General features: G+C 38.6%; 1 protein-coding gene across 1 annotated transcript in view; it reads right to left on the reverse strand.

Annotated features, from left to right (window-relative positions):
- The window catches only part of CD96 (CD96 molecule), a gene marked incomplete at both ends in the record, with an annotated part of 81,882 nt that extends 62,494 nt beyond the window's left edge, over positions 1 to 19,388 (reverse strand). Inside the window, 3 exon segments of the mRNA XM_082654980.1 lie at positions 4,619 to 4,743; positions 16,654 to 17,010; positions 19,328 to 19,388. Coding sequence (XP_082511106.1) covers positions 4,619 to 4,743; positions 16,654 to 17,010; positions 19,328 to 19,388 — 543 coding nt within the window.
- Positions 19,389 to 25,474: the final 6,086 nt, after the last annotated feature.

Here is a 25,474-nt window from a genome sequence, read left to right on the forward strand (position 1 = left end):
AAACTCTGTTAACTGCATCGATTGTTACTTCTTTATCTCCTAACTGCTTCCTATCTTCACTTTGCTCCATTTATTCTCCATCCAGTCAGTGCTGTCAAGTAGGGTCCTTGCAAAGCTCCCCATGTCCATTTTATAGAAGTCCACAACAATATTTTTCCAATCATCACAATTGGTTGTCAACACTTTGTAGGTTGGCTAACACTTCATTTTTTTTTTAACCTCTTTATTGGAGTATAATTGCTTTACAATGGTGTGCTAGTTTCTGCTGTATAACAAAGTGAATCAGCTATACATATACATATATCCCCATATCCCCTCCCTCTTGCATCTCCCTCCCACCCTCCCTATCCCACCCCTCTAGGTGGTCACAAAGCACCAAGCTGATCTCCCTGTGCTATGCGGCTGCTTCCCACTAGCTATCTATTTTACATCTGGTAGTGTATATATGTCCATGCCACTCTCTCACTTTGTCCCAGCTTACCCTTCCCCCTCCCCATGTCCTCAAGTCCATTCTCTAGTAGGTCTGCGTCTTTATTCCCATCCTGCCCCTAGGTTCTTCATAACCATTTTTTTTTTTAGATTCTATATATATGTGTTAGCATACGGTATTTGTTAACACATCATTTTTGATTATGGTGAAGACAGTTAGGGTCAGTTGCCATCAGGTAGAAGGTGACAGCTTTCTTTTCTGAATAGCTAGGCTTCCCATAGGCATGGAAAACCAATATTGTTGATGGTACCATTTCAACTTTTGTTTACATATAGAACATTACAAATAATAAAGAAGAGAATATTTAAAAGAGACATTTATAGATAAAAATGTACAGATGCATAAGCATCTAGGTTTTAGTTATATACCTTTATCACTAATATTGAACTGTGTGAATCTGGTATGCTTCTCATTTTCTTTTCGTGATTTTAAAGAGAAAAGTCATGGATTTCTCTTTATCCACCAAGTTTGGGAACAAACATTCCCTCATCACCTCCCCCACTCCCACTCCCACTATGTGTTCACAGGTCCCAGGGTCTTGGTGTAGTACATGTCTGTTGTTTGCTGGCTTTAATTATCCAGCTCAGACATAACCTAAGAGGCTTTTCCAGGTACATTTAGTCAGAATCAAATTATTTTCCCTCTATGTTGCTAGTTTTTACATTTTTATTAAAGTTGTATTTCATGGTAGGAAACATGTTCAATATAGTTTTGTATCCCTGCAGGACCTCGCACTTAAAACAGATTCACATATGCTTGTTAGATTGAACTGAAATTTATACTGTGGGAAATCAGGATGATAGTTTGGAATGAACGCAGAATATTAGACTGTATTTAGAAGCTCCCAGTGTAAGCCCGCAGAATTTCCCTGTTGACTGCATGCTTGTGCCCCAGGACATAAACTAGGAAAAATAGCATTTGTCCTTTCTCTACCAACCTGCACTCCATCTAAATACACACATTCTATGACTTTTTCTACATCATCCAACCATGCGCATGGAGCCTCAGCTGACACCGAGGGTTAGCCCTTTGCGTTTACTTAGTTACCTCTCTTTCTAGATAAATGTTGGATATACAATTTGCACCAGATGCCTTTCTACTTCAGTGTAGTCATGATCCTGGAATGTAACATTCCAAAATGCAAAGGATCTGCTCCATGAACACATTTAACGCAGCGTTAGCATGGGATCAGAGACACCCAGTGAAAAATATTTTTATGATAACTGAGAATCCCAATAATCACCTTTCTCATGAGGGTCATAACTGAATTAATTAGATTTTATAAAATTCCACATACAAGACATGGCTTTTGCTTTCCAGTGACTTAGATTAAACTAATTTTAGTTTGTCAAATTGTTTCCAGGGTTTAATGCAGGACTTGAAGTGGAAGCACTTTGCAGCTCCCCAGAGTTACTGAGTTCAATAAAGCAGGTTTCTACCCTCCTGGGCTCATCTTCACCATCTCTACTTTTTTAACTTTTTTCTAAAAGCCACATTATATTATGTCTGTTAAGAACAACTGGTTATCATTATGATTACTGCTGCCAGTTTAACAAGAAACTAAAGCACTAAAAAATGGATTGAGGGGATATTTATGTTCTCTTCTGACCTACAACAGTCATGACATAAAGAACTGTAGTTTATTCCTTAATAATGGGAGATCAGATGATTTCATCTCAGGCTTGCTGAATCCCACAGTGCCAGCAGTATGGAGTATGGATGTAAATTAGAGGAGTAAATAGATTTTGACATTTTAAAAGGGAATGCACAGTTGGAATTTGATCAGCACATTTGCCAATACAATGTTCCCTGTGAAAAGGAGTTTCTTTCAAAAAGTTCCTTAAGTTGTCTCAATTATGATGCATTCTTTAAACTGAGAGCATGGCTTGAAGTTCCAGTAGAAGTTAAGGACTCACTCTCTCACTGTGTGACCTTAGGTGCAATCTCTCCATCCCTTATTTATCCTAAATATGTTGGCAGGATTCACAGATAATGTTAGTTTCTTTGAAGAAAACTGTTGCATAGAGGATGTCTTATCAGTTATCTAGTCATTGATACTTAATGAGCTGCTCATTAACCAATCAGACAGCCAGCATGAGGTTTAGTGATCATCCATTTAATATGAGGCCAACGAATAGGACTGTGAGGGAAGGGGACAAAGAGAAATGAAACCATTCAATTATGTATTAGATATTTACTGAGTGCCTATGTTCTAGGCACTATACTAGATGCTAGGGATTTTTGAAATGAGTGATGCAGCTTTTTGCCCTGGAGAAGCTCAGCGTCACAGAAAAGACATAAGCTGACTGAAAGCTTTAACATTTGCTTGGAAAAACAGATTAGACACCCTTCAGATAAGATAAGTTCACTACAGATCAACTGACTAGCCAGCAAAAATCTGTACAGTAAAGCTTATTAAACTTTAGTCTTTTTAAACTTTTTTTGTCTTTTATTTTTTTATTATTATTCTTTTTAAAATTTTTATTTTATGTTGGAGTATTGTTGATTAGCAATGTTTTGTTGGTTTCAGGTGTACAGCAAAGTGATTCAATTATATATATATACATGTACCTGTTCTTTTTCAAATTCTTTTCCCACTTAGGTTATTACAGAATATTGAGCACAGGGAACTCTGCTCAATATTCTGTAAACTTTAGTCTTATTTATTACTATTGGACTTTACTATTCCCATTGATAGTGAATTTGTGATAATTAGGGTAGAAACGTTTCGCCCATTGGTGGTACATATTAATAATGTAAACAAGGTATAGATACTGCATTTTCATGACAGCAATGTTTAGTGCAGCAGGTTTCTGGCTTCCTGACATAATCTCCACTTTTAAATTTTTTTTCTAAGAACCACACTGTATCACATTTGTTAAGAACAATTGACTTATACTAATGATGGGTATAATGTCAGGCAGGAAGTCTTACATTTTGGAAACCAAACCCTAATAGGGGGAAAAAAATGTGGTTTTTGACAGATGACAAGGAGACATTGTAGATTTTAGGACAATTTGAGAAAGTTCTTTTACAATATCTTTTGATCCTTCTGACTATCCAAAAATACCTAGACAGTAAAAAATTATCAGTAGGTTGTATTTTAAGGCCTACTTGCAAGTCAATTATTTTGGATTTGGCACATCCTCAGAGAAATCTTTTTATATGAAGGTTCTAGTTTCCAAGACAGCCCACAAAACTCTATTCACTTGTACCATGAATGATCAACCATGCGAGTACAGTATTTCGCAGGTGGTATCGGTGGCTATGTTCATGGACAACTATTAGTTCTGTAAGAATTTTTAACTCTTGTGTTTTCATTTGCATGATGATATGAAAAATTAATATAGTCATATTCTGGATCACCTAAATAAACACCCTATTACATGGTTCTCGAAAGTGTGTTTATGGTTATCTTTATAATTGTGTAAGACTTGTGTTATCAACTGATTTAACAGTAGTACTAGAGGTCTACTGTATATACTGGTTAAGAGCTGGCTGTCATTTGGCTGGCTTGCCTTGGAAAATTTCTCATAAAAATCCAGATTTCTGTTTTGTTTTGTTTTATTCTTTTAAGTCAGAAAATATGGCAACTACGGGCCTGTGGCAATAATAGAGCTGGGCAGTGACTGTTTCTTATTCAACTCCTGCTTCTCTCATGCACATTTTCTCCCTATGTTTGATAAGCATTAGAGTTTGTGCTTCCCAATCTAAGCAATGTTATATTTTCCAGAATGGAGTAGTAAGGGTTCTGGGAAAAGGTAGTCTACACCTCTGCACATGTGTGTAAACAAGTGTGTGTGAGTAGGAGCTTCTGCGGGATGTGGCTCCTCTCGGGGGCACCATCCCACTTTTTTCTCTGTAATCACAGTTTAGTATATAGCTTGAAATATAAACTAACCTTGAGGAACTAATTTCTAAGCTCCTGCATTCACAGACCCAGAGGCTTGCTGAGTTGCAAGGAATCCTAGTGTCCTTCCTTCCCTCCCCTGGCTACTCCCCAACCTTCCACATAATGCCTGCCTCTCATCCAGCATGTTTCCTTCCCTATTATTACTTGTTATTCATTTTTACTTCATTAATATTTAAAGATCATTGCAGTTATTCACTGAAAAGGGCAACACTTACCACCAACCATGCGAAGGTGAGCTCAGATGAAATTTCTAAGGAGATATTTTGAAAGCACGGTATTTCCAGAGTCTGATTTATCTCTATTTCTATTGTATGGTTGCTTCTCCATTCATCCTGTGTAACTGTAACAAAATGCAAGGTAGAAAAGACATGGATCTGTGATTGGTTTGTAAAGTGCTTTTAATACAAGAAATGAGAACAGTTTTAGTATAGAGATTCATCTATCCTCAGGGTACACCTATGAAGGGGACCCCACCCACAGTCCTTGTATAAATGGCAAAAGAGTCACTGAGAAGCACAGAGCTGTTTCTCACTGAAAAACTATAGGGAAACTACCCTAACAGAATCCAGCTCACAGCTTGTTATGTTCCTCTGCTTTAACCCCAAATTGGTGCTTTAGGCTTCAGATCACATTTCCTGGATCAGGTAGAACATAAAACGTTATAACCTAGCCTCTAACTGTCTTTTTAAAAATTTTAATAGACAGTTACTTTTAGAGAACTTTTAAGTTCATAGCAAAATTGAGTGGAAAGTACAGAGTTTCCATATATCCCCTGCCCCACCCATGCACAGCCTCCCCCATTACTAACACTCCTAACCACAGTGTTGCCTTCGTTACAATCAATGAACCGACATCAAACACATCATCACCCAAAGGCCATAGGTTATTTACATTAGGGTTCATTCTTGGTGTTGTACATTCCATGAATTTTGACAAATGTCTGACATGTATCCACTATTGTAGTATCATATAGAATAGTTTCACTGACCTAAAAGTCCTCTGTGCTCTGCCTATTCATACCTTCCTCCTACCAAACTCCTGACATATGCTGATCTTTTTACTGTTTTCATACCTAATTGTCATTTTAGAGCTTATAAATATTTCTCCAAAGAAGAAATGACACAGAAAAACACATAAGGAACTCCAAGGAAGCACCATTAATAAATTATTTTCATTTTAAAAGTGATATCAGATGAAGTTTTGTAGTCTCTCTTTTCAGGACGGTGATATATATATATATATATATATATATATATATATATATATATATATACACACACACACATATATACATATGTAAGCAAACTATAATGATGTCAAAAATAACTTATAGGACTTCCCTCGTGGTGCAGTGGTTAAGAATCCGCCTGCCAATGCAGAGAACACGGGTTCCAGCCCTGAGCCGGGAAGATCCCACATGCTGCGGAGCAACTAAGCCCGTGCACCGCAACTACTCAGCCTGAGCTCTAGAGCCTGTGAGCCACAACTACTGAGCCTGCGCTCTAGAGCCCATGCTCAGCAACAAGGGAAGCCACCGCAATGAGAAGCCTGTGCACCACAGCGAAGACTAGCCCCCACTCGCCCCAACTAGAGAAAGCCCACGCGCTGCAATAAAGACCCAACGCAGGGCTTCCCTGGTGGCGCAGTGGTTGAGAGTCCACCTGCCGATGCAGGGGACACGGGTTCGTGCCCTGGTCCGGGAAGATCCCGCATGCCGCGGAGCGGCTGGGCCCGTGAGCCATGGCCGCTGAGCCTGCGTGTCCGGAGCCTGTGCTCTGCAACAGGAGAGGCCAGAACAGTGAGAGGCCCGCGTACCAAAAGACCCAATGCAGCCAAAAATAAATTTTAAAAAATAAATTAAAAAAAATTATAAATGAAAACAATTCTATCATCCTAATATCCTGAAAATCTTATTTCTTTTTTCTATATCTATACAAATCTTATTTGTATGCATGTATTTGTTTTTCATACTTTGCAATTTTATTAACCAAAAAGTGTTACCTATATTTTTACTTTAAATGTTTTGCATGATTCTTAAGTTACTTGTGGTTGAAATTCTTAGATGCTTTATGTCATATATACACATCATCATTTGTTTAGTAATTTTCAATTATTGAAGCATATGCTTTTTCAGTTTGGGTTTTTACCTTATTTAAACTATTGCAATCTTTATAGCAAGGATCGTCCTTAAACTAACAGCTTTCTTCTGACCATTCAGCTACTTAAGATAAATTCCCTGAAGTATAACGAATGGATCATGGGGTATGAACATCCTCATTATTATCAACAGCACATTTTTTTTTTAAATTGGATATTTTGAAAGTTATACCTAGCCTTTAGAACTTCATTGTGTTTCAAGCTCTCATCAGTATCAGCTGTCCTCTTCACTGATAACTCTCTCTTCCCCCCCTTCCTTAATTGAAGTCAGGCCTTCCCATTGGGGCCCATCTTCCCCGCATCATTCTCAGACAGTGGTTGTTTGTTTTCTTATACCCTTATTTCCTCAAGATCAGGAGATGGGATCAGTGCCTTCTTTGCTTTCTACTGCTGCTTCAAAATATTACTCCAACCCCGTAATTTAAAAAACAAAACAAAACAATAAAACCCTTGTCTTTTATGGTTAAAGGCATTTAACTATAACAGTTCTTCCAAATGGAGTTACTTGTATATCACTACGAAACTTTTTTTGCCATGTTTGCATACCACCATTAATATTATTGATTTTATTTTTGAGATTATTGTAATTTTTTGACTTATATCAGTTTATTTTATTTTAAAAAAATATTTAATGAGAGAAATTTTATTTTATTATTTTATTTTATTTATTTTTTTTTGGCTGCGTAGGGTCTTCATTGCTGCACGCGGGCTTTTCTCTAGTTGCGGCAAGCGGGGGCTACCCTTCGTTGAGGTGCACAGCTGTGGCACGTGGGCTTAGTAGTTGTGGCTCACGGGCTCTAGAGCGCAAGCTCAGTAGTTGTGGTGCACAGGCTTAGCTGCTCCGCGGCATGTGGGATCTTCCTGGACCAGGGCTCGAACCCATGTCCCCTCCATTGACAGGCGGATCCTTAACCACTGCACCACCAGGGAAGAACCTATCAGTTTATTTTAAACAGAGACTGATCTAGGCACAGATTTGTGTAGTTTATGAAATCCACTCGGTACATTAAGTCTATTTTAATGTGCATTACCCAAATACATAAGTATTAAATTTTTTGTAAAGTTTGTCCAGATTCTGGGAAGTTGGAAATACAAGTGGCATAACTTTTTGAATATTCCTGAAATTCCTAATAAAAACAGACTAACTAGAGTAGCAAAACTAAACACAATATCTACAGGAACACTAAATAACAATATATCACCATTAATATGTGGAGACAAACCACTAGACCACTGTGATATCAGCAACTGTGCAAAAAGAAACAGGAAAATCAGCTGGGCTCCTGATGGCCCTTAGAACTAGAGAACTCTCCCCCTGCCCCAGAAAAAAACCAACAGGCAATCACTGGGAAAAAAGGCAGACAAATCTGAGGATAGCATCACAAATGCAGAAAGAAGTATGTAGGCACCAAATTACCAGAGCCTTTTAGGGAAAGAAGAAAAGGCTTGTCAGTGCTAGAGCAGAGGGGACTCTTCAGACATATCCCATACTGAGAAGAAACCCCTGGGAGTAGAATCCAAATTAAACAGGACAGGCCCAACAGGAGAAAGCAAAGAGGCAATTTAGATAAAAGTGAGGGATAGGAGGAAAGGAAGTACATCTCACAAAGTACAGTGGCATATAATTTACCTTGAACATAACAGAAGAGAGAGCTCTAGAGAAACTGAAGACTCTAGAAAAGATAGCCTGGCCCACTCTTCCATGATAAAAATCAAAATCCATTTAACTTAAACATACTTAGATCGAGCAATAGAAAAGAAATGGGGTAGAATCACATGTAAAGGTACCATAAGAAAAAAAAAGAGAGAACAAAGTAACATTCCTACAACAATAACAGCATATTAGAAAGACATGACTTCAAAATAAATAAAAACTATAGCCTACTTATTCAAAATGAGCTAAAAGAAATAAAGAAAATGATATAAGCTATGAAAAAATTTAGAAAGACTAGTAAATGAGTCAATTGGAGAGAAGAAAGTTTATAAAAGATAAGTGAGAGAATTCAGGAAAGGGTTGGAAATAATAAGTTTTGAAAATCATTTCAGAAATTAAGAGCAAACTAGAACAAAACCAAGAATATAGTAACACAAAAGCTAATGCATTAAAAGAAATTTAAAAAATAGAATGAGGGAAATTTTTAAATGAAATGAGTTAATAAATAAGGAATTTTAAAAGAAAAAAGAGGTAAAAGGGATTCAAAGAAAGAGACAGGCAAAGAAGATAAAAAGTATGTTTAATAGAAGATACTCAAGGAAATAAACAATAGACAGAAAAAATACTGAAAATTATAACTCAAGTACAATTTCTTAAAATAAAATGACTAGAAAATACATATTAAAAGATTATACTGCAAAAGTAGGAAAATAGTCTCAGAATGGACATTAAGCATTTTCTTATAAAAGTATTAAACAAAGTCAGTTCTGGGGAAAGAAAATCAAATTGTTATTAACTTTTGGACAGCAAATCTTTATGTCAGAAAATAATATAGTAACATATCGAATATACTCAAGGAAAGAAAATATGAGTTAAAGATATTACATTCAGTCTTTAATATGAAGACTATAAAAATCATGTTAGAGTCATGCAAGAACTCAGGGAATATTGCCCCATGAACAGTTCCTGAGGATTCTCCAATAGAATATACTTCAAACTGAAGAGACATTCACATAAAGGCTAGGGGTAAGTGTTGAATATATATTTACCTTTAGCACTAAGAATAAATAATTGTTATAAGAGAGTAGTAATGAATATGTATTTTTAAATAAAGATACAATATAAGTATCAAAAACGCAGATGAGGCGGGGATTGAGGGGCTGACTCCTGGTTTTGCGGGCATGAAGATGTCAGTGAAAAAAAGATATGTATAAAACTGAGCAAATGTGTTAACAAAAAAATCACAATTTTCAGGGCCCTGGAAATTGACCAAAGACAAACATTTAATTGGGAAGCATTTCCTCCTGAAAAACCACTAGAGTTTCAATAAGAACAGTAGGAGTCTTTAGCCTTCTTGCTTAGGGATCCTTCTATCCCCTTTCCTGACTAGGTCGGTGAGAAAGGTAGTTTCACCGTCTTAAGAGCTGGCTACAAAACCCAGCAGCTTTTCTTCCAAAAGGGGAAGACTTAAATTAGGTCTAAGCATGAAAATCCTTCACTTTGTCAGCTAACAGGGACAAACTTGGTAGGAAACAGAGAAAAACTGACGCTTGGTTAGCCTGGGTTTGCAGTCTCATTTGGGATGAGGGGCCGACCAGATAGACAGTTAACATGGAGATTCTAGAAATCAGAGAGTCATATAATAGCTGACATAAATTCTCTACATATCTCAGGCTGACTGGGAAAATATACACATGAGTCGGGGGGACCTGAGAGAGCCCAGTGAAAAGTGAAAGCCAAGGGAGGTACTACTGTTGCAATTTTGAAGGCACTCCCTAACCCCGCCTCCACAGACATCTATGTGTAGAGGGTGGAAGCCTATTGGGCTTGAGGTATTTGAGCACAATTTTTGCCAAATTCATTTGTGGACCAACAAAGGGGCTTTGCCAATGTAGGGGCAACTCCTTGGAAGCCAAACTAAAGACATAAGAATTATAGTAAAAAGCTAAGCAGAGATTTCAATGGCCACACACTGCAAAGGAGACAGATTTTGCAATTTAAATATGGGTAAGTTACTAAAATTTTGAAAAACCCACAGAATCTAGAGTTGTCGCATTATGGGTTTTTTGTTTTTGTTTTTACGTTTAGCTTTCAACAAAAAATGAGGACATATGAAGGAAACAGGAAAGTGTGATCCGTACTCAAGAAAAAAGCAGTTCATTGAAACTGACTCTGAGCAGATCCTACATTGGATTTAACAGACTTCAAAGCAGCTATTAAAAGTATGTTCAAAGGATTAAGCAAAATATGATGGCAATGACTCAATACATAGGGAATTTTAGTGAGGATAAAATGAACCAGATGGTTGTTCTAGAGTTGAAAAGTCAATAATAAAAATAAAAAATTCACTGGGAATTCTCAACAGCCAATTTGAGATGGCAGAAGAAAAAAATCACTATGTCTGAATAATGATTAATATAAATTATCTAATCTGAATAGCAGAGAGAAAGAGGATTGAAGGAAAACAAAGAGTTTCAGAGCCATATAGGACAATATCAAGTGTCCTAACATATATGTAATTAGAGTCATAGAAGGAGAGATGAAACAGAAGGGGACAGAACAAATATTTGAAGAAACAAAGACCAAAAACTTCATATTTGATTTTTTAAAAATTTCCCCAAATTAATCTACACATTCAAGAACTTTAAAACCTTAATACGATAAATACAAAGAAACACCCAACTAGGCATGTCATAATCAAACTGCTGAAAGCCAAAACAAAGAGAAAAGTAGGAAAGCAGTGATTGAAATCAGTAAGGAAAAAGCCCCAAACTTATCACATGCAGGGACCAATAATAGAATTAATGGCTCTCGTCTCACTAGAAACAATGGAGATCAGAAGACATATTCAAAATACTGAAAGAAAAAACAGTCCACTAAGAATTCTACAGTCATTGAAAATATCATTCAAAAGTAAAAATGAAAAAAAGAAAAACCAGAATTCATGGCAAGTAGATTCGCTTTATATGAAATTCTAAAGTAAGTCCTTCAGGCTGAAAGAAAATGACACCAAATAGTAACTTCACTCCATGGGATGGAAAGAAGAGCATAGGAAATGGTAAATATATGGGTCAATATAAAATATATACATTATTTTTCTTTTTTCTTCTCAATTTCTTTAAGAACGTGAAATTCTTTAAACCATTAATTGCGGCACTGTTCTGTTGAGTATGTTATAGGAGATCATTCATGTGTCTGTTTTTTGTCTACTTTTTCTTTTTCACAACTTACTCCAGCACATCCTTTCCTTTTGCTATTATTGTCAATAATAACACAATATATATTCTTTATATATGTAATACATATAATAAACTGCATATATAGAAAAAATAGAAACATTGGAGTTAGCCAACAAGGACATTAACTCTTTTTACATATTCAAGAATAGAGAAAAAGATGAAGGAACTACATGAAAAGATGAACAATTTCATCAAAGAATTAAAAATCTAAAAAAACCAATAACTAAAAATATAACATCAGAAATTAAGAATGAATTTGATGAGATTGAAAACTTACTGGATACCAAGAAAAATAAGATTCGTGAATTGGAAAATAGGTCAATAGAAAATTTCTAAACTGAACCATAGGAAGGAAAAAAGTAGGAAATACAGAAAGAAAAATATTAGAAATCATAAAAAAATATATTTAGTTACAATTTTTAACACTAGAAACCTAACATCACAAATTTAAATGCTAATTTAAAAAAACATGCAAGTGTGAGAAATAACATGAGTGAATTTCTGTATAATCTGGGAATGGGGAAAACGTTTCTTAACTATGACTCAAAATTAGAACCAATAAGGAAAAAAAAGTGATATATTTTATGTCATAAATGTAAGATGCTGCATTGGAAACAGTAGGATAAGAAAGTATGGACAGAGGACAAACTGAGAAAATATTTGCAATTTATATTATAAATGGTTAATAGATTTTATATGTGGGACATTTTCAGCCTAATAAGGATAATAATTATAATGAATTAAAACTCATTAGTATGTTTAAATTCATATAAATTCTTGATACTTAACACAAATACTTATTTGTGACCTAAGAATGCTAGTGAACCAACTCATTTTTAAATCTGGTAAATAAAGGGAAAGAACCAAGTGTCTATTCTGCTTTTCTTATACAAATTGTACATGTAGTAAATAATTGGTTCATGGGAGGAATTTCTCTTTATAAGAATACTTCAGCTGATAAATGAAGGAATGATAGAATTAGAACATCACTCTTTGGCAGCCCATAATGAACGAATGGATCTAGGCAATACCCATCAGTGGCTGTTAACATCACACAATCAGACATTATGTAGCTCTGATGTAACTACACAACATCATCTATGAAATACTCTTGCCAGAAAATAAAAATAAATGTGATCAAATCTGTATATCTAACTAAAAGGTGAAAGAGGAACATGGAGATACCATGAGATGTGACAAGCAAAACCCAGGCTGTGGGTAATTCTACAGGACAAATAATCAGATTTGCTCAACAAATGCATTGGAAAAGAAAAATAAGAAATGTAAGACAGCCTTCAGATTAAAAGGGAACAGACTGGTCAGAGGCAGGTGGTGGGGAGTAGGCAAAATGAGTGAAAGTGGCCAAAAGGTACAAGCTTCCAGTTATAAAATAAATAAATTCTGGGGATGTAATGTACAGCATGGTAACTAAAGTTAAAAATGTGTTTAAAAGGGCTTCCCTGGTGGCACAATGGTTGAGAGTCCGCCAGCCGATGCAGGGGACACGGGTTCGTGCCCCGGTCCGGGAAGATCCCACGTGCCGCGGAGTGGCTGGGCCCATGAGCCATGGCCGCTGAGCCTGCGCGTCCGGAGCCTGTGCTCCACAACGGGAGAGGCCACAACAGTGAGAGGCCCGCGTACCGCAAAAAAAAAAAAAAGTGTTTAAAAGTTGCTAAAAGAGCACATCTTAAGGGTTCTCATCATAAGAAAAAAAATTTAACTGTGTGGAGTGATGGATGTTAACGGAACTTACTGTGGTGATCATTTTACAATATATACATATATCAAATCATCATGTTGTATACCTAAAATGAATACAATATGTCAATTATATCTCAATAAAACTGGGAAAAAAGGTCAAAGAACACACTATGCCTTTAGATAGGGTAGTAGCATGTAGTTAGACTGAGATTACCAAGATTATATTATCCAGATTATTCCATTCTATTACCGGTACTATTACTCTGCTATTATAGTCTATACTACTTCTATTACCACACCTCCTCCTCCTTCTAGTACCTTTCCTCCTTCTTCTCCTACTACTGCTTCTAACAACAACATTAACCACCCCCAAGGCTTCTGTTGTAATCTGGGAAATTAAAGCCATAGTGTACTTTTTAGAACTAATCCTAACAACTACACATTTCAGACACATTAAAGTCTCACAGTCTGAAGCACTGTGGGATCCAGTAGCGTCAAATGATGGAAACCTGGATGACAATAACCCAAGGCTTGACTCAGAGAACTGCGTTTCTTGGAATAACCCTAAAACTAACCTAAAAGGAAACCCTGTCAAGTGAAAATGAAAAAAGAGGCAAATGCCAAACAGTGTGTTACATTTCTACCCTCATCCACAGCCTCAGAGCACTAGCTCACACAAAGGAACAAGGTATAGTGAAGAGAAGAGTCCCTTCTCGGCTAGGCACTCCAGGAACATGGGGACAGGATTTAGACACACTGTTTTGTGAGCAGGCAGGGAGGAGAATGACTCTGCAGACAACAGAAAGGAAACAGAAAGAGGTCCCAACCACCTCTGGTCCCTCAGCATTTTCATATTTAGATTCTCATACACCACTTCAATTTGCATTTGTTCGTGTATTGCACATACTTGCACTCGTGTGTGCTTTGCTTACCCAACCAGCCTGTAAACCTGAAGATCTCCCAGGGTTGTGAGAGGGAAATGGCAAGAGAGAGAGAAGGAGTGAAGATCAAAAGAATAAAGGGAAAAAAGATGTCGTGAGGGGGGATTTGACAGGGCTTTTGAGTGACAACTGCCCGTCTCAGTATCTGCCCCTTAGCTTTATACCAGGCTTACATTTTTGATCACTCTGTGGTGAAAGAGTTCTTTCCCTTTCTGTTTTTCTCTTTTCTATTTTTCTCCCTTTGTACCCAAATACACAATACCAGAACCATTTCTCTAACATCGAGGCCATTGTTTTTTCCGTCTGGTCCGGCAGATCAAGAGCAAAGTTACAGTCAGAAGACTGGGAAACTGACAACCACAAAGCATGTATACTTGGCTTCTGCCTCCCCAGTGATTTGCAGTTTTTAGTAGTTACAAGCTTGGCCCTTTATTTTAAGAAATACACTTTCCCTCAAAGGCAACACCACTCTCCTTTCTGAATGACACTGTACCTCTTCTCCACTGCTGTCTTTATGTTGAGCCATTCCCACCTCCTATTTCCTATACGGCACATTAATCCATGTTGTCAATTCTCCATGGAATAAACACTAGGTCCTCACATATGCAGTAGCATAGTTTACAGTTTTAGGAAGAAGACCCAAAATCTTTGTCTAAAGCCAAGGTCAGTGTGTACTTGTGCTAATGTGTGGCACATGTTTTGTTGGGCCCCATATCAGGCAGATACAAAAAGAGAGGGCGGAAGACTCATTTTTAATGAGACCTGAGATATAGAGTTCACTCATTATTATTTCTACTATTCATAATGAAAAGTACCATTTTCCAAACTCTTACTCTTGGGCAGGAACTATGCTAAGTGCTTTACACAGATTATCTCATCTAATCGTCAAAATAATGGTACCTGTGAAGGAGTTCCTATAATTATCCGTATTTGTTATATCAGGAAACAAAAACTTAGAGACTTAGAAGAACCCGGCGAAGATGAAATATATAGTGAATGACAGAGCCAACATTCAAATCCAGGCCACCTGATGCCAAAATATATGTAGGTAAACACTGTTCTATACAGGTCTTTTCATTTCTCTTCACTCAACCCCCACCATCCCAACCTATCCCCAAATGAAGTATTTTTTCCTGGAAAACAGCAATGGGAATGGGGCATTGTTAAGGTAGAGGTAGAAGAGATCCTGCTCTATAGCTGGACTGCCCAACACCATGCATGGTCTTACCTCTTGAGAAGTGGAGAGGAAGTAATAAATCCATGCCTGTTGTTTGTCCTGGGCAGCTCCATGCCTTCTTTAGCATAGCGTTCATGAGTTAGTTTTTGCTGTCCTTTTTTCATATAACACCAGGTCACTGTGCCCCTGAGTTAAAATCATTCCATTTCCAGTGCATTTTCCATTTGGCTTTCGTTTTCATCTTTTCCATTAGTATAAACGGAGATCATTTATTTTAGGACCAACTAATTTAGGGTAGGCATTACTGTCATCATTTTCCAGATGGGCTCAGAGAATGTACATGCCAGGCCCCAGATGAAATTCTTTTCTAGCCAGAAAGGTACTAGAACTTTAACCTAGGATTCCTGCCTCCAAAGGCAGCCTTCTAAAGCAAGAATGAGTGAATGCTACACATCCAGCAGCCTCCTCGGTACCTTTCTTTGCCTTATACTAAATATATCCAAAGCCACTTTGATAAGCCCCCCCCGGCAAAACCTTGCCTTATACTAAATATATCCAAAGCCACTTTGATAAGTCCCCCCCCAAACTGCTCTGATTCCTTTGCCTCCCATCTCAGTGAATGGCACCACCATTCAGGTGTGCTTGCCAGACACATGCATGATTTTTCTCTCCCTCACTCATACTGCCATTGTTCTAGATCCACTCTATTACCAAGTCCTACCTGTCTAACGCTCAAGGCTCAAATTCGTCATCTCCTTTCTACATCTTCCCAAACTATCACTCTGTCTCCTCTGGGCTACTGGTCTCCTAACTTGTCTCCACCTTCTCCTTCTCATGCCTCTTCACTTCATTCTCATACTGAAGCCCGCACCAGCTTTTTATAACACAAATTCAATCAGGCTATAAATGTCATGCCATCCTTTGGTTGAAAATCCTTTGATGTCTTCCCAAGGCACTTAGATAAAAATCCAAACCTCAAACATGGCTGACAAAGTTCAGCATGATCTGGTCCTTACCGTATCTCCCACCTCATCCCTTAATTCTGTACCGAAGTCCCACTGGCATCTTCCTATGTCCTCAAACACTACACAGCCCTTCACATCAGCTGTTCCTTGTCTCTGGATCACTCACAAACCTTCCACCTCCCAAATGGTGTTAATATCTACTAATCTTCAGACCTCAGCTCAGGTGTTGCTTTCTCAGAGTCCGTTTTCCTGACTTCTATTATATCCTCTCACAAAACTGCTGTAGTCTTTACCACTTATCACTGGTGCAATTTTACATGTATTCTGGCACATGGCTGGCTCAGAACACATACTTGTTGAACAAATGAGAGGTGAATGAATGCATGTGCTTCCTTCCCCCTCCCAGACATGCTTACCATTTGTCTGAATCTGTAGGTTGTAGATTTTCGTCTGAATGCCCTCTGGGTACAGAGTGAAACTACACTCATACTTCCCAGTGAGCAAGGAGGACATGTTCCTTAAGTGCAGAGTCCACTTTGACACATTCCTGGGAGCTTCTCTGAAAGCCACCAGCGACTCACAGGGGCTCCCACTGGCACAGTAAAAGCCATGTTGGGGATGATAAAGGGCAATCAGGTCCAACTTATCAGTGACCTTGGACCACTGCATCTGCACCAAGAAGCCTTTCTTCTGTGTTTGGCAGGTCAGGTTGACATCAGAACCAGGTAATGCATAAATGTCTTCTTCTGCATTGAACGTTTCTTCCAATACTCCTGAAAAGGAAGGACGTGAGCCATCAGTTTGCATGATTCACACAGAGTGACTCAATGAGAAACCTTGGTTACTTTGGTGAAGTGAGGGAGCAGCTGGAACTTTCCTCCCTGGCTGACTTAGGGGTTAGAGAGAGCTTGTTCCTGATCTAGACAGAGAAGCATAAGACTCAACACAAATGAGGAGGCATTTGCTTAAAGACACTAGAGGAAATTATTGACTTTTGAATGTCTATCACTTTGTCTATTGGTCTGTCCAAAAAATAATGTAAGTTCTCTGACTACCTGTGAAAAAAATTAAGCCTATTTAAAGACTGGAGCCCACTAGCAAGTTTATTATGACAACTACAATGAATATAATTGGCTTTTTTTGTTTATGAATCAAAAGCACATAACATATAATAACACACAAATATTATTTTCTGAAACTGAAAAATAACTAATATGCGTATGTTTTTAAAAATATATGTTTACAAGAGGATTTTACATAGGTTATTTTGTTTAATCCTCTGCACACACCAAAGGGTGATTTTTCTGTTTGTTTTAAAATTTTATTTATTTATTTATTTTTGGCTGTGTTGGGTCTTTGTTGCTGCGTGCAGGCTTTCTCTAGTTGCAGTGAGCATGGGCTACTCTTCGTTGAGGTGAGCGGCTTCTCATTGTGGTGGCTTCTCTTGTTGTGGAGTATGGGCTCTATAGGCGCATGGGCTTCAGTAGTTGTGGCACACGGGCTCAGTAGTTTTGGCACACGGGCTCAGTAGTTGTGGCTCACGGGCTCTAGAGTGCAGGTTCAGTAGTCGTGACGCATGGCTTAGCTGCTCTGCAACATGTGGGATCTTCCCAGAAAAGTGATCGAACCCGTGTCCCCTGCATTGGCAGGCAGATTCACTGTGCCACCAGGGAAGTCCAAAGGGTGATGTTTGTTAACACTGTTTATCAAAGAGGAAACTGAGGCACAGAGAGATTAAGTGATTTGCTTAAAGTCACACCTCAGTAAAAGAACATTAATTTGGTTGTCTAGAGTCTGTGCTCCTTCTATAACCTTCATGACCTCCAAACTGCCTTCCAAATTGGTTGAGAAGAGTAAGAAATTTGACATTCAATATCAGAGGATCAAAAGGGCCATCATTTCATGTAGTTAGGGTGCCTGAGGAAAGGATGGGGAAAAAACAGCGGTAGAGGTTTCCACTAAAGATAACCCACTGGTCAGCATCATCTATAATCAACACTGAAACACTAGACATGAAAGAAGATTCCCTCCCATCAGCTCTCTGACCAAATGGTACAGGACACTTACAATATGTTAAGCACTGAGCCTTTGACATGCCTTCAATAGTGTAGGTCTCAGTTTTAGAATTAACATGGAATACTGTTACAGGAATGATATATTATTGTGACAAGTACCACTGAAGCTCACAAAGGAAAAAGGTAAAAAGATGACAAGCAACTGAGAAAAAAACAGCCTCCAAAGGTACTGGACAAATGGGAGTTACTACACTTCTATGAATGCAAAAGTTTGGGTAGGCAGAGGTTAGTGCAGCTTAACGTAGCTCCCTGTGAGCTCACCTTTGCCTGGTAATACATCTCTGATCCTATCTACAGCATTATATTCCAAAGTCTCCTTTGATTTAGAAATTCTCCTTTAAAATCTTCATAACTATATCTGAAAAGCAGAGCTAATTCTTAAGACACTCGGGCTCCCTCTAATACCCTCGTGCTACGGAATGCAGAACAAATCTCTCCTCCTGCTGTTTTTAAATAGGCCCTTTAGGCACTGGTCCCCGCTGTCGTAAGGACCCTACTTTGTCTCCCAGGTCCATACCTACACATGCCTCATTAAAATTCAACATATGTTCAGCTCCCAAAGATCTTAGTATTTGGAGGAGAAATTCTTGCTCTATCCAAAAGAGAAAGTATTTGAGAAAGAGAAAAGGTTGAGCCAGGAGCTCTGAGTCTCGATGGCTTGTGATGTTTCTAGTATTCCGGAGTTATTCTATCACTTGGAGAGCATTTCATTTGCAAGAAGCACAATTTCCCAGTTACTCCAAGAGACCCTCTTAGAAAGAAAATGGGTGAAAATGTCTCAGAGCAGTGGCACAAACCCCCCATTCCCTTCTTTTTTTAGCGCTCATTTGTAATCCTTTCTAGACTCTTAACATCTCTCTGAGAGCTGCCACTTAAATACATAACTGAAAACCTTAATAACAGTCTGCCTCTGGTGATCAATTTCGGCAGTAGCCACAAGGCATTTTAAATAAACAGAGGCCCCATTCCCCTCAAAGCGGCCGATCTGACAAGAAAGGACAACCAGAAGCCTTACCCCTGACAAAATGTATCTGGATGATGGAATAGACAGCACAGTATGTCCATTTCCCCCCCATAGTCTCCTGAAGGCCTCACACCAGCATTTCCATAATGATCACAGAAGTCAATAGATGCCTTTAACTAAGCAAACTCCAGCCACCCTGTTCGTGCTGAAAAAACGCCACATCTACCAAACGCCTGTGTCTGTTTGTCACTTGGCAAGACCCCAGGAAATGAAACGTAGACAGGAAAGTAATGTGGTTCAGAGCTAAGTATAACCTTCAGCAGAACAATGTTGAAATTGTTCTCTGAAATCTTGTGTACCACCTTCGTTAAAAGCATTTTTAGTATCCAAAGATTCTCTCCTTCAGGATCTGTGTCAGTCAAGCTGCTTCTGAAATCCACACAAAGGAGATCATGCAGAGCAGTTCATAATCTGCTTTTTATACATTTCTTTTCAAGAGCACAAAGTCATTTAACAAATGTGAGCTCAGTGTCTTTCATAATAGTTTTTCTGTTCAATTTTAAAATATGTTTTCTTTCCAGAATTGCTTCAGGGTGAAAGAACAAAGAATTAACAGGTTTAATTTTAATAAAATCTGAGAAGTAACAGAGGGTAGCTCCAGCTAAGAAATGGAATTTTAACGTCTCCCTTCTTTCAGGGAAACCCACATTCCCTGGAGGTGAGGAGACGAGGGCTCCTTTTCCACCCTGTGTCTGGGATAGGCTGGTGGTCAAGTAGGGAATTCTCCCACCCTGCTGGCGGGAGGTCTGTTCTGATGATGACAGAAAAGCGTGTCTTTGCCTCAGCAAAGATCATGTAGAGTAAGACAGAAACAATCAGAATCCAAAGGAAGAGAGAATCTCCTACCTCAGCTGGTTACCAGGCCCTGTTACATCCACCCACTTACTTCCGTTTACCGAGGACCAGATTTCAGGGAAGTGACTCCTTGGTAAAAATCCCTGGTTATTCGCAGAAGGACATGATGACTGTTCCCTGTCAGATACAACTGTATTGGTTTTCTACCTTGGGGTAAAATAGGCCGTCTTTCCCTGCCAACATTAAGAAAAGAAACATTAGGCTGGAACTACAGCATAAGTTTAATGAACAAAGAATAAAAATGAATTAATATGTACCATCTTATGAACAATTGGTGAAATATTCTGTGACCCTAATCTCATTACTATCAGCAAGGCTAAAGACAAATGAGAAGACTGAGTTGTATTCCTGAGATGGTTACTCTTTTGAGGTCAGGGAGAGAGAATTCTGACCAGGTCATCATCATGTATCATGTCATCATGTATCATGACATCATGGGTGTACTGATCTGTCCTATGCAAGGACTTGGGGGGGGGGATACGGACGATGCTAAGATATAAAGCATCACTCTTGCCATTCAGGAGATTAGAATTACCTGGGAGAAGACATTTGCATATGGTGAAATAGGGCTACTGTCTTCCTGGACGTCCAGGCTACCCTCTACACCACCCCTACAAATATTTGCCGTGACAATTGCCATACTCATTACTACTCAGCTAATGATGTTTCCTGCAGAGGCCAGAAAATGGAGTTACTGATTTCCTACTCCAGGGCTCCCAAACTTTTATTCCTATCCCCCACTACCGCCTCCCCAGTAGGTCTCAGGTCCCTCGAGGTGTTGGGTTAGTTGGGGCTGACAGGGATATTTTCAGGGAGGGCTGGGGAGTTCAAAGTCTTTGATTGAAAGGCGGGAAGAAACATCACTGCTCTTGATGCCTTCATATCTGCCCCTTTCCTCCTAGAAATTCTAGTAAATCACGGTGATGGAGTATAGAGGCAAAAACAGGCCAGAAGATATAGTAAGAAGACCCTGATCTATAGGTTGATGTCCCTATTAAACTGGGAGACATTACAAGCCTGGGGAGGGATTTCAGTTACTTTACTCCACTTGTCATATTAAGAGGAATCTACCTAAGTAGAAACCAATAAGAATCTAAATTTATTGAATTCTCTAAGAAAATATCCTCCCCCTTGAATCATCTAGAGGTCTCTTATCTCTTATTGCCTGAAGGTGAAGCAACTCTGCAAATAAATCCCTCAGATTCAGAAAAAGGGAAATCCTCACTTGTTTTCCAGAGCTACAGAGTAACTTTTAATGGAATCCATGCCTGGGGCTGGGATGCCCAGGGCCCCATTTAGTGGCTACTGGGCAAATCTGCCCATCCTGGGTGTGGTTTTTATACTTCCGTGGCCTAGAGTCATCAGATTGGACTGATTTTCCTTTGAGATTCACCCAGGCTCTAATAGAAGAAAAATTTCACATGCCCACAGAATATTAATTGTGCTCACCTGGCGTCCTGCAGCTAAGAGCCCGGCGCCAGCCCCTCCATGGCTGTTTGCATGCAGCAGGTGGCAGCAACACCCCACAGACCAGCACTGCTAGCCCAGTGATGGGAATTGCCCTCACTGCTTTTCAATCCTGGGAATATTTTCTAAAGGCCCTTTCAGCATGAGGGTAGGCATTCTCTATACTTAAAAATAACTCTTCTATGGAAGTCATGTCAATCTCTTCTATTATCCTCCCTGCTCACTAAATCCCAACTGCATGGTGTTTCTTCTGCCTTAGATTAGAGTCTACTGCATATAAAGAGAAAACAGAAGCAGTCAGTTTCACACACAAAAAGAAATCTTGAACTTCAGAAGCAAATTCCATTATTGACAAAGTGAAGCAGGGGCACACATTATTTCTGCTACAGGCAAGACACAATTGTGTGTTTTGGACAAACTTTTTAAATGCTCCATCTAAACACTTACCCTCAATGAGATTAAGGACATTTTCAGAAATAGGAAGTTGAGCAAAAGGTAATCTTATTTTTTGTGGTTTTCAGAGAGGTTAACTCAAATATTATTGATTTGTCTTGGATTTTATTCTTTTTTTTTTAACATCTTTATTGGGGTATAATTGCTTTACAATGGTCTGTTAGTTTCTGCTTTATAACAAAGTGAATCAGTTATACCTATACATATGTTCCCATATCTCTTCCCTCTTGCGTCTCCCTCCCTCCCACCCTCCCTATCCCACCCCTCCAGGTGGTCACAAAGCACCGAGCTGATCTCCCTGTGCTATGCGGCTGCTTCCCACTAGCTATCTACCCTATGTTTGGTAGTGTATGTATGTCCATGCCTCTCTCTCGCCCTGTCACAGCTTACCCTTCCCCCTCCCCATATCCTCAAGTCCGTTCTCCAGTAGGTCTGTGTCTTTATTCCTGTCTTATCCGGATTTTATTCTTTAACTACTTATATAAAAAAATAAGAACGTGGAGTGTTATACTGTTGTACATGTTTCTTTCCCAAAATGTTTAGGAAACATGCTGCTCGATGTTTCAGTTAATCAAAAAATATGTATTTAGTGCCAACTCTTAAGGGATTACTGAAGAGGCATAGTTCTAGGTGATTTTAAATACAAATGAGGAAATAAGCCCTTAAGGCACTTATCATTTGGCTGGGGAAAAAATATCCATGTGCACCAGAGAGTCAGGTAACATAAAGCACAGAATTAAATGAGTAGGTAGCACAGGTCTTTAGAAAAGGGGATGATCTCCTAGGGATCAGGTGGGCTAGGAACATCTCAAGCGTGGAATCTTAACTTGGCTTTACATTGTAGAAGTGAGTCTGGTGGAAACCATGAGGTAAGTCATTCCAGGCAGAGCCAACCCTTGGGAGTACTGAAGTTCAAGGCCAATTCAGTGAGTCAGCTGTTATCATGAAGCAGAGGCTTTATTGGGGGGGCTTGGGGCAAAGTCATGCTAGGGATGAGCTTAGATTCTGGAGGGCTTCGAATTCTAGGCTATAGATTTTTTTCTTCATGTCAGAGAGAGTTATAGGATTTTCAACAAAAGAGTAACATATTTAAAAGTAACATTTTAGTAGGATGAATTAGGTGAATTAGTAGGTGGACATGTGAAGACTGAATAAAAGAAGGCAGAAAAAAAGAGGCAGGAGACCTGTTAGGAATTCTGTATTTCTTTAGGCACCTGAGGATGAGAGCTTTCCTATTGGCAATTGTCAAGTATGATAGGGGCATGGACATTGCAAAGAACGGAGGTAAGGCTTGGTGTCCAGTTGGACATGGAGTCAAAATCTCCTTTGAATTTTCATACATCAGAATTAGGAGGAAAGAAAAACCATCATAGAGCTGGATTCCTGCTCCCTTCCCTACCCCAGGAGCAATCGTCAGGGATCACTGGATTTTGAACTAGAAGTGAGGGATGACCTATTAGGTACAGGTAGAGGCCCTGCCTCCATGAGAATGAAGGTCCTCCTTTTGGCTTTCACTCAAATTTTATGAATTTTAAGAATTATCATCTAATGGAAGAGAGAGAACTTCATGAGACTTTCCACACAGCAATTTGCTTTATCACCATCATTTCCACCATGCTCAATCCATCCAGTAAAGACTGATTTTAATGTAATACATTTTTGTAATGACAGCATCAATATCTGCTCATTACAAGAAAACACTTTAAAAGGATAACAAAGAAAATAAAAATCAGTTGGAATCCTAACCACCCAAAGACAACCAAAGTACTTATATTTTGTCTTATATCTTTCTAGACATTTACATAAATATGTTATATGAAGAAACTGGATTTTTACTATTTTTACTGCATGTACTCTAATCTGTGCTTTTTTTCACTTCATAATATATTGTAGACATATATACATGTTATAAAACAAAGATAAACTTCTTCCTTTAAAATAGTTGCATAATATATTATTCTACAGATGTCCAGAAAAGTATTTTTTAAGTAAGAGAAATTTTAGAATATTTTTTACTTTGAGAAATAGAATCACAAAATACAATTGAATAATTATAGTAAGTAATAATTATAGTAATAATAATAATAATAATTATAATAATAATAATTATAGTAAGTAATCTTTGAATTTTTCTTTTCAGGGGCAAGTTGAAATAAGGAGAGGGAGAGAGAGAGAGAGAAAGAGAAAGAGAGAAAGAGAGATCAATCCTGATTTTGCCAAAGCTCTGGGAAGCTACTGACTCAATAATAACTCAATAATGGTGACTTTTGCAGAAAAACACTTGAAAAACCATTAACATCTCTAGGGTTAAGTTAGCATAGTGAGCATTAGAAGAAATATTTTAAATTCTACATTCTACCTGGTTTCAAAGCAATGAAATTTATTTCAAATGTGTCTTCACATTCAATGGAGAAATTTAAAAAACACCTTGAAAAACTGAGAAGTGTTCAACTGATTTTAGAGCTTAATAAAAAGACAGTGTGGAGCAAAAATCACACACCCTGGTTTTTCTGTAGACTGCTACAAACATATTCTTAACCACATTACATTTTTACAACTACCGATTCATGTACAGATACTGTGTTGCTACACTTGGTGAAAACAATAGGCTAGGGAAAGTCAGCCAAGGACTGGATCTGACCTTTGTCAGTAATCCCCCTCTTCCTTTTCCCCAATAATTTGTCTTTAAATGGAGTTCTAAGTTTGAGAGTAAGTGAGAAAGGGAAAGAGAGGGAGAGAGACCATGCTGGTGTTTTTCCTCCCTCCCTCCTTCCCTCCCTTCCTTTCTCTCTTTCTTGTAGTGATGTTGCTTAATGCAACCTTAATTAAGTAGCGCTAATGGGAAATAGGAGATTATGATTAACAGCATTTCCAGGGTAACCGAGAGCTAAAGCAAATTATTTTCTTGGAGGAGGAACAATTGTAATGGGGAGAGGAAATGGTGGGATGGAAACATAGTCCTCATTGCTGAACATCTTTTTTTTTTTTTTTTTTTTTGCGGTACGCGGGCCTCTCACTGTTGTGGCCTCTCCCGTTGCGGAGCACAGGCTCCAGACACGCAGGCTCAGCGGCCATGGCTCACGGGCCCAGCCGCTCTGCGGCATGTGAGATCCTCCCGGACAGGGGCACGAACCCGCGTCCCCTGTGTCGGCAGGCGGACTCTCAACCACTGTGCCACCAGGAAAGCCCCGAACATCTTTTTTAAAAGGTATTACTTCTCATTTCTGGCTCAATAAAAACTTTGTAATGGACATTATTTCATTTTATTTGGTGACTGAGATTCTTACAGAGACCAGGGACATTGTTCTGAACCTCAGACCCCAGCGTGGAACATAAGAATATAGAGGATAGTTGTAAATAAAA

This window comes from Grampus griseus, assembly GCF_964374135.1.
Source record: "Grampus griseus genome assembly, chromosome: 5".
Lineage (NCBI taxonomy): Eukaryota > Metazoa > Chordata > Mammalia > Artiodactyla > Delphinidae > Grampus > Grampus griseus.